Genomic DNA, 12,555 nt, shown 5'->3' on the forward strand with positions numbered 1-12,555 from the left:
ATTAAATGAGAAAACTGAAACTTTTCAAGTTTTCATCTTCTAAAAATAGCATTGATTCCAAGATTACAGTGGCAGGAGAGCCACAACTTTATGAATGAAGAAACAGAAGCAGGAAGACTGCAGCAAATTCCAGTGTAGCCTGCTAGACACACCAAGTTCCAGTCAACATAGCAGAACACTATCAGAAGACTGAAACCAGAGGATGGAGACACACCTCAGTGGCAGTGCTTACCCAGCATGCAGAGGAAGCCCTGGGTTTAATCCTAGTACTACATAAACCTGGTATGGCAGTACTTGTAATCGGAGTCCTAGGGATTTGAAAGGTTAGAATTCAAGGTCAATTTGGTTCCACAGCCTGAGAGATACGGGAAACCCACTGTGCTGGAGGGGGTGCATGCCAAGAACCAAAAATGTGGGGCACAGTGGTACACAAATATAATCCAAGCATTTGGGAGTTTAAGGAAGACAAGCTATCTTTAACTGCACATAGGTCAGCTCTTCCATTCTGTCTCAGAAAGAAAAATGGATGGTGGAGGATGAAAGGATGGAGAAAAAGGGGGAAATGGAAATGGGGAAGAGAAGGAGAGAGGAGCAGAGAAAGAGAAAGGAGAAAGTGTGAATTAATGAATTTAAAGTCAAGTGAAAAGGCATACTCATAATTCTAAATTCTAAGACAAGCAAAAAGGATTGGGGGTTCAAGGCAGACTTGTGAACCCCAGGGGACTCTAGTTGGGGGACAAACAAGTTGCTGAGTGCACGAAAACAAAATTTCACCAAAGGACTCATCAGAACATCATGGCATCACAGTTTTTTGTTCATTTCATCCTTCATCCTGGCTCAACTGAACACAGAAGGAACTGGCTCTGATGTGAAATCTGCAGATTAGTTTGCTGACTAGCTACAGTCCCTTGAAAATCGATCAAGAAAACTTTTGTTTGGCCTGAGTATGGCATGCAGCACTCAGCTATCACGTACAACACCCGAGGTATGATTCCCATTACTGTATCAGCAGCAAAAAGCTTTGGGTAGGCTGTGGTATCCAAAACCTCCAATGCCAGCACTCAGGAGGCAGAGGCAGGAGGGTCTCCACCTGTGTTCCAGGACATATGGTGGACACACAACCTAATCTCTGAGGATCATATGTCAAATTACGGGCAATGAAGCAAAACATAAAGATGAATGTCTGGAGCTGAAGGGGTTTGCAACCCCTTAAGAAGAACAGTATCAACCAACCAGACCCCCCCCCCCAAGCTCCCAGGGACCAAACTACCATCCTAAGAGTACACAGGGATGGACCTATGGCTCCAGTCGCATATGTAGCAGAGGATGGCCTTATCGGGCATCAATGGGAAGAGATTGGCCTGTCAAGGTTCGATGCCCCAGTGTAGGGGAATGTTGGGGTGGGGAGGTAGGATGGGATAGCGAGTTTCTAGAAGGGAAACCTGGAGAGGATAACATTTAAAATGTAAATTTTTAAAAATTCAATAAAAGAAAAAGATGGGTATCTGGGATGATAGGATGCCAATTATACTCATTTGATCATTACATGGCATTATTATGTGTAACTATTAATGTTGGTGAAAAGATCAAACCTATTCAAATCACCTGGAAAGTGATCCAGAAAGGCTGCAACTCAGTAGTAGCACTTGGCTAGCATATACAAAAGCCCTGTGCATGGGCCTGAGGACTGCAAAACCAAAAAGGTTTTAAAGAAAAAAGTAAAAAGTTTTGGGCTGAGAGTGGTAGCCTATATCTTTAGAGATAGGCCACCTCTAAAGAGTTCAAAGCCAGTCTGGTCTGCATATCATGATTTTGTCTCACCTCTGCCAAAAAAAAAAAAAAAAAAAAAAGGAAGGAAGGAAAGAATTTTACCTTGTAAGACTGTTGATCAGTAAATACTATCACCAATTCTTAAATCTAATTCTAGTCAAAATTAGGTTGTACTAAATAACTGATCTAAAATTCCCCCCCCATTCTCCCCTTTCTTTCTTTCTTTTTCTTTTCTTTCTTTTTTTTTTTTTTTGAGACAGGGTTTCTCTGTATAGCCCTGGCCATCCTGGAACTCACTCTGTAGACCAGGCTGACCTCAAAATCAGATCTGCCTGTCTCTGCCTCCCCTCCCAGAGTGTTGAGATTAAAGACATGGGCTGGCAATCTAAATTTTTCTAACTCACCAGAGTTTAAATACTCCTGACTCCTCCCATTTTGCCAGATGTGCCTGAAACTCTAGAATTGGGAGGTCAAGGCAGGGCTCTAGGTCTAAGGTTAGTCTGTTAGAGAACCTAGTTTCAAAACAGTTCAATTGCCCTATAAGACCCAACCCAGGGACAATGAAACTGCTTCATCTAGGAAAGTGTAAAAAGAATATTTTTAAAACTGGGTTCTTTTCCAGATTCTGTCCATTTCAAAGGACAACTTCACCTGAAAATTGACATATTACTTTGATTTCTTTCTTCAATCCCCTTTCCACTAGAAATAACTGACGGGGCTGGTACTGGCAATACATGCCTTTAATCCTATCATTTGGGAGCCAGAGACAGGCAGATCTCTGAGTTCAGGTTAGCCTGGCCTACAGAGTTCCAGGGTGTGCCAGGCCAAGGCTACACCGAGAAACCATGCCCTGAAAACCCAAAATGAAAATGGTAGGAAAAAAGAAAATAATCGACAAGTGAAAAAAAAAACAAAAAACAAAAAACCCCAAAACCTTTAACTGTTTTTAAGTGTAATGCCCATGTCATAAGACATGAGTATTGACTACAAAAGATTAAGTGCCTAGTTTGTAGTGCAAATATTTGGGGTGCTGGAGATAGAACCCAGTGTCTTGTTCACGTTAGACAAGCTCTCATGAACTACATACCCAGTCCCAAGAGGCATCCTTATTATCTCCTTCGGTCTTCCTACCTTCCTTTTTTTTTTTTTCCTTAAAAAATGCACACAAACTGTAAACTAGCTCGATCCAGGGAATGCAAAAAAAAAAAAAAAAAAAAAATCTAAACCGCATGAGAGAGATGAGAGAGAGCTGGGACTTGGGACTTTTACCAAGCAATCTCTATGAGGTTCTACTCTGGATTCAAAGAATCAGCGATCCCGAAAGGGAGCGTTGTTACTTTGTAATCTCACAAGTGCCCGTTCCCACACACCTAGATCTCGACTTGTACCTAATTTCCTTCAAGAGTGGACCTAATAAACTGCTTTAGTGTGGGATACCAACTCCAAGGTAACGTCCCTTGTCTTGGACTTAGGGTAGAATCAACAGCCTCTAAACATGGGCTGTAGGGAAAGGGTGCTAGCGAAGAGCGGGAAGCGCTGTGGACGCACACCGTAATCTGCCTCCACCTTCGCAGACACAGCTCGCTCTAAAAGCCTCCAATTCAAATGTTCCAACTACAAATTATCTTAAATTCCCCTCCCCGAAGAACTATCAAATTGGGCGGGAGCGCTCACGAACTCTGACCCTGCGCCGCCGCGAAAGCTTAAGACCCAGAGGGTGGACCCTGTACGTAGGGATTGGGGGCTGGGGGGACATTCGCTTTCTCCAAAGCTGCCGCTAAAAAAAAAAAAAAAAAAAGCCCCTCTTCTCAAAAACCTCTCTCAGGACGTATCCCCAAACCGTACAACCGGTACCCCGCAGCCGCCTCAGGCTTCCCAGAGGCCTCCCCCTAGTGACTTCCTCCTTGGGGCTCCGCTAGGCCCCAAGCCCCGGCGTCCGGCGCGGCGTCCGGACTGCAGGCCTCACCAGACGGCCGGTGAGGTTCGGCTCTAGCCCATTCCCGCCGCCATTTTCCGGCCACCGCCACCGCCGCGTAGGGGGGACGATCCCAGAGGAGGAGACTGCGCAGGGGCACACCGGTCTCGGCCGCAACGCCGAGGACAGGGTGCGCTAGCCACAAGCCCCCTCGGGGTCTCTAAGGCCTCCCTCCACGGGCCGTCCTGTCCCGAATTTTGAGCGCCCCCTCGGGTCTTACAAACAAACCTCTCGCCTCTACCCAGATCCCCGCGCTACTACTTACGCGGAAGAATCCCGCGTCCATCTTGCTGCCTCGCTCGGAGATCGCTCCCTATCCCAGTGTGCACCGCGCCGCCGCGACGGAGGGCGGGACCGGCAGAGGGGAGCCCAGCGCCGGGATGCTGCGCGCGCCTCTCCACCCGCCCGCTCCGGCGGGCATGCAGCTGCGCCTGCTCAATACGCCACGAGGACGACACGCATGCGCAAGCGTACCAGGGCAGCAGCAATGAGGGGAGGTGAGCTCGGCGACTGCAACCAATGGAAATAGGAGGGCGAATTCTTGGGCCGCCCCACCCTACAGATCTTTTTTTTTTTTTTTTTGTGGCGCACGATCTGCGGTGTTCGCGCGATTTGAGTTGATCCTTCCTTTGATCCGTAGTGGGAGGATGGGGGAAGGGGTTGAGGTGAGATGTCGGGGAGGCCTCAGTCCTGGGGTGGATGGAGTAGCCATAAAAGAGAATGATTGCATAGGGGTGGTGCTGATGCGGCAGCCTGGTGCGCCAGTTAGTTGTCATTGTGAAAGTTGAGTGGGCTTTAGGAGGTTGCGGGGGAAGGGGGGGGCGGGGGCGGGGAGTTGATCCTGGAGTGTCAGCTCGAATAAGCCCGCGTTTTAGCCGGATGTGCGTCGCATCTGGCTTGTGTTCGAGGTGTCCATTGGACACCTCTCTGTACTTCTGCTGCGAAACCACGCTGAAGGGCAGGAAGTGGAAGACAGCCAGGGGCGGCCCTGCAGTATATCCACCAAGCGCCTTTTCTCTTTCTCAGAAAAAGCTTTTCGGGGGCGACTTTGTATCATTGCATATTTCACAGACACGCGCTCCTCCTCTGCTTTTTCATGGAAAAGTCGGGAAGTGGACTTTGTCGGAGTGTCAGTGTAAACACCCGAAGGTCTGGGTTTCAAACTTATAAGGGGTTGAGTTTCCCACTTGGACGCTGGCAGACCAGATATAACTAGGTTCGTCCCCTCCATCAAAATCATCAAATCAAAAAAGTGGGGGAAAGCCATGTCGAGCCTTCTCAGTCTCTGTAGTCTTTCCTTTTGTTTAGGGCCAATCTTGCTGTTGAAAGTCCTCGTTCCTGCACATCCCACTCCCAAGCCATCAGGAAATGCACATGCCACTATGATGGAGGCCCAAGGCCCCTTATCTGACTTGAATTCCTACATTACCTCTGAAACAGATATCCCAATTCCTGACCTTTCCACCCAGCATCCATTTTGAACGAGGCTGGAAGAGTGATGCTGTTGAAAACCATAGGTATCTGTGAGTTCAAGGCCAGTCTGGTCTACAGAGCAAGTTCCAGGACAGCCAAGGATACATAGAAAAACTCTGTCTCAGAGTACAAAGAAAGGGAGGAAGAAAAAAAAAATAGGCATTCATCTGCTGAAAAGTCTCCAGTGGTTTCTCTTATTTTTTCCCTCCAAAAGTCAAAATTGCTCTTTCCTTGATCCCTTGTACCTCAACCCCACTCACTGAATTTCCTGCTGTCCAAGGTTTGTACCTGTCTCTGATCTGCATGAAACCTCTGATCAGGATTGGCAACCACAAGGTAACTTGGCAATCCTCAAATTTCACTCTAATGTCCCTCAGGAAGGAGGCCTACATACCCTCCATCCCCAGCTTTTATCACCCGATACTTAGGGGATTTTGTTGTTGTTTTGTTTCGTTTTGACTTGACCTCAACCTTTTGTTTCTCATGAAGAATGGTGCCCTCTGGTCATTCTCTTTACACCCTACAGCTGCCAAATCTTGACTTCTGCTTCTCTTAATATTTCATAGTAGATGTGGTAAGGTGAGCCTGAAATCCCAGCATCTGGGTGGCAGAGGATGTCTGAGGATTCTGATTCTGAGGCCGTCCTGGTTATAACAGAAAACCCTGGGTAAAACACTGGACAAGATGATTCAGGCCTTTAACCCTGGCACTTATAAGAAATCTATGAGTTCCAGAACACCCAGAGCTACATAGTAACACCTTGTTCCAAATGTGTAGCACTGGCTGTCCTAGAACTATCTCTGTAAACCAAGCTGGCCTTGAACTCACAGATTACAGCCTAAAAAACTGCCAGTTAATGCCTCCTGAGTGCTGGGATAAAAGGCATGCACCACCACTATCTAGCTTAGATGTGTTTTTTTAATACTTATTTTTATGTATGTGGGTCTGTTGCCTGCATGTATGTCTGGTATACTATATGCATGCAGTGTCCAAGAAGGGCAGAATAGAGCATCGAGTCTCCTGGAACTGGAGTTACAAACTGTTAAGTCACCATGTGGGTGCTGAGAACTGAACCTGGGTCCTCTACAAAAGTAACTGCCAGCCCAGTCTTTAATACTGGTCTTTTGGATTGCAGTCCGGATCTGCGTAAGAACACATTATCTAGTTTCCTTGCCTTCAGGGTTGATTTCTCATTCCACCCACCATCAAAGTGATTTTCCAAGATAATTATCGAGAGCCTGTCCCATTCAATTAAAAACCCTGCAGTGGCTTTCTCTTGTCCTCCAGACGAAGCCCTTATGATTCCGAGTACGCTGGCTCTCGTCCATCTTCATTCCGTGGGCACAGTCTTCTCTTCACATCCCTCAGAGCTTTGGGCTGTAACACTTGAGCTATATCCCCAGCCACTTCCTCCATCCCCGCCCCCACCCAACCCCTGACATTTAACCTGAAGCTGTTCTAAACGACAGAGGTTTGCAGATTGTGAACAGGTTAGACTTGAAACGGCAGTTTTTTTAGCCTGTAAGTCTGTAAGCCTACAGTGACTAAGAAGTCACAGGGAGTTCTAGGCTGGCCAGTGCTACTCCGTGTGTCCCTGTCTCAAAGAAAGCACCACTCAGATGCCATTTCTGTAAGTCCTTTTCTGGCCAGCCCTCCTAAAGTGGTAGATGCCCTCTCCACATGGATTAGTGGGCACGGTTATTCTATTTACATGTTTACGCATTCACTGACTTCTCCCTGTATTTCTTTTCATTTTCCTTACGCCTCAGTATTTGTATAGTCAGGCAAGCACTCTAAACCATCTAAACCGAGATAGGGGTTCATCCTCAGCCCCCTTTTTAAATAAATGCTCTTGAGTCGGGGGGTAGTGATGCACAACTTTATCCCCAGCACTTGAAGGCAGAGGCAGGTGGATCTCTGAGCATTCGAGAACAGCCAGACCCTGTTGAAAATTAAGTTTCCCTATGAGCTGAGGTGTCAGAGAGTTGCCCTGACTGACCAAACTTGCTTTTTTATTTTTAGCCCAGTGGACATATGGAGTAGCACCTTAGTTTCTTGAGTAAATGTGGTTCTAGGCTGGCACCCCACATCTGGACTGGCCCACCCGTCTACCTGCAGTTCTTCCTGTCTGTGGGTCTTGGGATGTAGCTTAGTGGTAGAGTGCTTGCCCTAGATTCGATTCACAGCGCCATAAATAAAAGTTAAAAGGTTCTGTGAGCATCGGCAAGGATCACACATAGCTGATTGTCCCCCAAACTTAAAACAATGAATCATCACCTCGAAGTCTCTGTGGGTCAGGAATCTGGAGTTGCTTAGGTGAAAGGCTCTGGCTTAGGTCTCTTGGGATATTGGCTGTGATCCACATGACCGTTGGCAAGCGGCCTGGGTTCTTTGTGCTGTTCCTGAGTTATTATCCTGATACTGCCACGTGGCTTTCCTCCAGAGCTGGTGCTCCAAAAGAGAACACAAGCACGAAAGGACCTCAAAAGACACATAAGATATCCTACTAGTTACAGTGACTACATGGGGCATAGCAGAAGAGAGCATGGGATACAAGCCTGTGTTGCAGCCTCTTGGAAGGCCCAGGTGAGAGAATTCTGAGGAACAGACTGGCCTGGACAGTGTAGAGACTATCATGAAATAACGTTTAAGAAAAGGTACACTGTGACTCCATGGTCTGGAGAATAGTTTCTTCTGCTCTGTGATGGACCACACATTCTGTCCCCTTAGTTGGGATTCACTGGTCCGTTCTTAGTGGTGGTGGCAGGTTCATTTACTGCCAACACAAGGCAGAGCCAGGCAGAACTCAAGAGTTCAAGGCCAGCTTGGTCTACAAAGCTGGGATGTGGCTGCAGGCTGGGATATGACTGCAGGCTGGGATATGGCTACAGGCTGAGGTGTGGCTGCAGGCTGGAGTATGGTTAGAGGCTGGAGGTTCAGCAGGTTCAAGTATGTCCATGTCTTCCTGAGGACCCAGGTTTCTTTTCTTGCACCCACATCTGGTAGCACACAAGCACCTGGGCTCTGTGGTACCTGCATGCACGTGGTGGGAATAAACTCAGGCACACAGACATACACGTAAGTAAGAGCCAAGGGTGGTAGTAAGCCTTTAATCCCAGCACTCTGGAAGCAGAAGCCAGGTAGGTCTCTGAGTTTGAGGCCAGCCTGGTCTACAAAGTGAGTTAGTTCCAGGACACAACCAAGGCTACACAGAGAAACCCTATCTCAAAAAAATAAAACAACAACAACAATAAAAGACTAGAGACAGCTTAGTGACAGAGTGTTTGCCAAGCATATCTAAGGCCGATCTAAGGCCCTTACTTCAATCCTCGGTACAGAAAAAATGGGGGGAAAATTGAAAAACCCACAACCTAACAAGGCTGTCAAACTGGCTCTGGGCGTCTGGGTGCTCACTGACAAGTCTGATAACGGCCTGAGTTCAAAGTCTGTCTGAGTACAGCCAGAACCCATATGGTGGAACAAGAGGATGAACTCCAGCAAGTTGTCTTCTGAACACACACACACACACACACACACACACACACACACACACACACACACACACAGCATATACGCACAGCATACAAATAATAAGTAAATATAAATGTAAAATTTGAAAATAGACGTGAAAACGACCTGTAAGTAAATACTAAGAGTCACTAGATGGCGCTCTTCCCTCTGGGGATACCGGGCCTCTGTGCAGGTGGGGCTCCTGAGAAGAAATGAGTGGTTTGATCCTTGTGTGCTGGGCCCTTGCTACGTGTTCTTAAAGGAACACAAAGGAAGTAGAAGGAGTTTACAGGACAGCTGGGAAAATGTAGCAACAGGCACAAAGGAAAATGTAACTATGTTTCTTGTTTTTCCTTCCATTAAAGATCTCCACCATATTACAAGCAGACGTTGTTTGCCTGTGTCTTTTATTGTCGGTCTGTTTTGTTTTGTGTTTGAGACATTACATATAGTCCAGGCTAGCCTCTAAATTTTTTTTGTAGCTTAGGATGACCCCTGAGTTTTCTGTTTTCCACCTCACATATGCTAAGATTACAGGCAGGTACTCAGCTGTGTCGTATATTTCTAATAAGGGCTGAGCTGGGCACAGTGGCACACACCTTTAATCCCAGCACTGGCGTGGCAGAAGCAGGCAGATTTCTGAGTTTGAAGCCAGCCTGGTCTACATATCGAGTCCCAGGCCAGCTAGGGATGTCTGTATACTGAAATCCCTTTTCAATAATAAGTAAATAAGGGCTGGAAAAGTAAGAGGAACACCAGTGTGTGTGTGTGTGTGTGTGTGTAGGGGGTGGAATCAGGAGATGTGTCAAGAATTCTCTCCTCCAGTCTGTGCATTCTCTCTCCTTCCATCTTCCCTCCATTCCCCTCCCTCCTCTCTTTCCCTTTCTCCTTCCACTCCTCCCTCCTCTCCCCTCAATCTCTAGGCAGGAGCTCACTGAGATCCACCTGCCCCTGCCTCCTACGTGCCATCCCACCCAGCCAGATGTATCTTTTCTATACTATCTCATAACAGCAATTACAGTTTAGCTAGCATGAGACAGGCAGCTCTATGTTACTCTTTTAAATACACCAGCCAGAGCCAGGCATGGTAACCCCCAAGCATTTGGGCGGTCTAGGGAAGAGGATCAGGAGTTCAAGGTCACACTCAATACATACCAAGTTTGAAGTCAACCTACGTTATGTGAGACTCTAGGTCAAAAATAAGTGGAGAGCCCAGAGAAAGGGCTCAGTGGCTAAGAGCTGCTCTTGAACTGCTCGTGCAGAGGATTGGTTCTCACAACCCATTTTGGGCAGCTCACAACTGCCTGAAACTATATCCCAGGGGTATCCAGTGCCTCTGGCCTCTGCAGACACTCATGTGCACATACCCACACATGGACATACCCATAATTAAAAGTAATTTGAAAAATTAAAAATAACTAGGTAAGTAAATGGATACATAGCTAATTTGGACACAGTAATAACAGGGTTGTAATAGGCTGGATTCCTGCTCCTTCCCTTTGTATGTAGAGTCTCCTACCTACGCTTCAAACTAGCTAGGCCTAAAATTCTTTTATGCCTCTGAGACATCAATGCTGGTTTGGTCTTGGTAGACCCTTCCTCAAGCTGCTGGGATTGACAGTGTGGAGCTGTGTTTTGTCCCTTCACCAATGACCAAAAGCTCCCATATCTTGCCTGCAGTGGCAGCCATAAACCAGCAGTGACATCATCTGAGTTCATTTAAAAGTGGACCACAGGGTTGGGGGTTTAGCTCAGTGGTAGAGCGCTTGCCTAGGAAGCACAAGGCCCTGGGTTCGGTCCCCAGCTCCAAAAAAAAAAGAACGAAAAAAAAAAAAAGTGGACCACACTGTGCTTGCCACTCTGGTCTCTCTCTCTCTCTCTCTTTCTCTCTAAAGATTTACTTATTATATATAAGTACATCGTCATTGTCTTCAGACACACCAGAAGAGGGCATCAGATCCCATTACAGACGGTTGTGAGCCACCATGTGGTTGCTGGGAATTGAACTCAGGACCTCTGGACAAGCAGTCAATGCTCTTAACCGCTGAGCATCTCTCTCTCTCTCTTTTTTTTTTTTTCTCTTTCTTGGTTCTTTTTTTCGGAGCTGGGGACCGAATGCTGAACATCTCTCTAGTCCTGGTTTTTCTCTTTTTTTCTTTCACATCTAAATCTTTAGCTTGTTAAGATCCTTACCACCCTGTTTTATTGGGTTAGTGAGATGCTCAACAGGTAAAGGAGTTTGCCACAAAACCTGATAACTTGAGTTCGAATCCCAGAGCCCACAAGGTGGACAGTGAGAACTGACTCTCTCACGCTGTCTTATGAAGGCAGGGTTGGTTACGAGTCACAAAAGGAGCCAAGTGGTGCCTTTAATTCCAGCACTCAGAGGCAGAGACAGGAGGATCTCTGTGAGTTCAAGGCCAACCAGGGTTACACAGAGAAACTCTGTCTTCAAAACAAGTAAACAAACAAAAAAGAACACCCCACCCCCATGAAAAGGGGAGCTAGAGAGCTGGCTCAGCAGTCAAAAGCATTGGCTGCTTTTCCAGAGGACCCAGGTACGATTTCCACCCATGGAATGGGTCGCAAGTGTCTGTAACTCCAATTCTAGGAGATCCCATGTCCTCTTCTGGCCTCTACAGGTAACCAGATTCATACATACAGACAAAACACACAAAAACAGCATATATGTACCTTTTGTCTTTTGAGACAGGGTTTCACTGTGTAGCCCTAGCTGTCCAGGAACTCACTTGGTAGACCAGACTAACCCGAACTCAGATCTGCCTGCCTCTGCCTCCCAGTGCTGGGATTAAATGGGACTTAAAAGTGTGTGTGTCACCATGCTTGGCAGGAGACTGTTAGATCCCCTGGAAGTGGAGTTATAGATAGCTGTGAGTCACCATGTGGTTGCTGGGAATCAAACCTGGGTCCTCTGCAAGAGTTGGCAGTGCTCTTAACTGCTGAACCATCGCTTCCCTTCTTAAAACAATATTTATTTATACTCAATCGTACATGAGTCTGTGAACACATAGCTGGCCTACAGAGGCCAGGAGAGGGCATCAAACCTCCTGGAGCAGGTATCAGGTGTCTGTGAGATGCCCGACAGATTCTGGAAGCCAGCCTTAACCACTGGACCATCTCTCCAGGCCCTCCTCATTTCCCTGGCTTCCAGAGAGGGTCTTACTCTAGCTCATATTTCCTACCGTCTGGTCTCTATGTCCAAGTGCTGGGATTAAGGGCTTGTCGCAGTGAGCCCAGTCTTCCTATAGACCTTTATTGTTGCTATCTTAAGTTCTTTGCCTGCTGACTCCAATGGCCTCAGCATTGGTGGATCTCTTTCTTTTTGGCTTGTCTTTCTCTTTCAGACAGGTTACAGTCAACTGCTGTTGTTAGTTTAAGACTCGGTTTTATTGTTAATTATGTGTAAATGCATGTGTCTATGTGTGTGCACATGAGTCCAATGCTCATGGAAGCAAGCAGAAGTCATTGGATCTTCTGGAGCAGAAGTTACAGGCCATTTGTGAGCTATCTGATGTGGGCGCTGGGAACTGAACTCAGGTCCTCTGCCAGAGCAAGGGCCTTTAACCACTGAGTCATTTCTCCGCTTTGCTGAACATCTTATTTATTTATTTATTTATTTATTTATTTATTTATTTATTTATTTATTTATTTATTATATGTACACTGTTGCTGTCTCAGACACACCAAAAAAGGGCATCGGATCCCATTACAGATGGTTGTGAGCCACCATGTGGTTGCTGGGATTTGAACTCAGGACCTCTGGAAGAGCAGTCGGTGCTCTTAACTGCTGAGCCATCTCTCCAGCC

General features: G+C 46.7%; 1 protein-coding gene across 50 annotated transcripts in view; it reads right to left on the reverse strand.

Moving 5' to 3' along the window:
* Nucleotides 1-4,065, reverse strand: part of Srrm1 (serine and arginine repetitive matrix 1) — a 32,225-nt gene extending 28,160 nt beyond the window's left edge. For 20 of the 50 annotated variants that reach the window (XM_087549358.1, XM_087549356.1, XM_087549351.1 and 17 more), the window contains exon 1: nucleotides 4,011-4,065. In XM_087549358.1, coding sequence (XP_087405484.1) covers nucleotides 4,011-4,031 — 21 coding nt within the window. In that variant the 5' untranslated portion in view covers nucleotides 4,032-4,065. Of the gene's footprint in view, nucleotides 1-3,736 lie in introns of all 50 variants that reach the window. The other 30 variants (XM_087549370.1, XM_087549365.1, XM_087549362.1 and 27 more) reach the window with 4 other exon arrangements.
* Between the last annotated feature and the right edge of the window lie 8,490 nt (nucleotides 4,066-12,555).

Source organism: Rattus norvegicus, chromosome 5 (genome assembly GCF_021556685.1).
Source record: "Rattus norvegicus strain SHRSP/BbbUtx chromosome 5, alternate assembly SHRSP_T2T, whole genome shotgun sequence".
Classification (NCBI taxonomy): domain Eukaryota; kingdom Metazoa; phylum Chordata; class Mammalia; order Rodentia; family Muridae; genus Rattus; species Rattus norvegicus.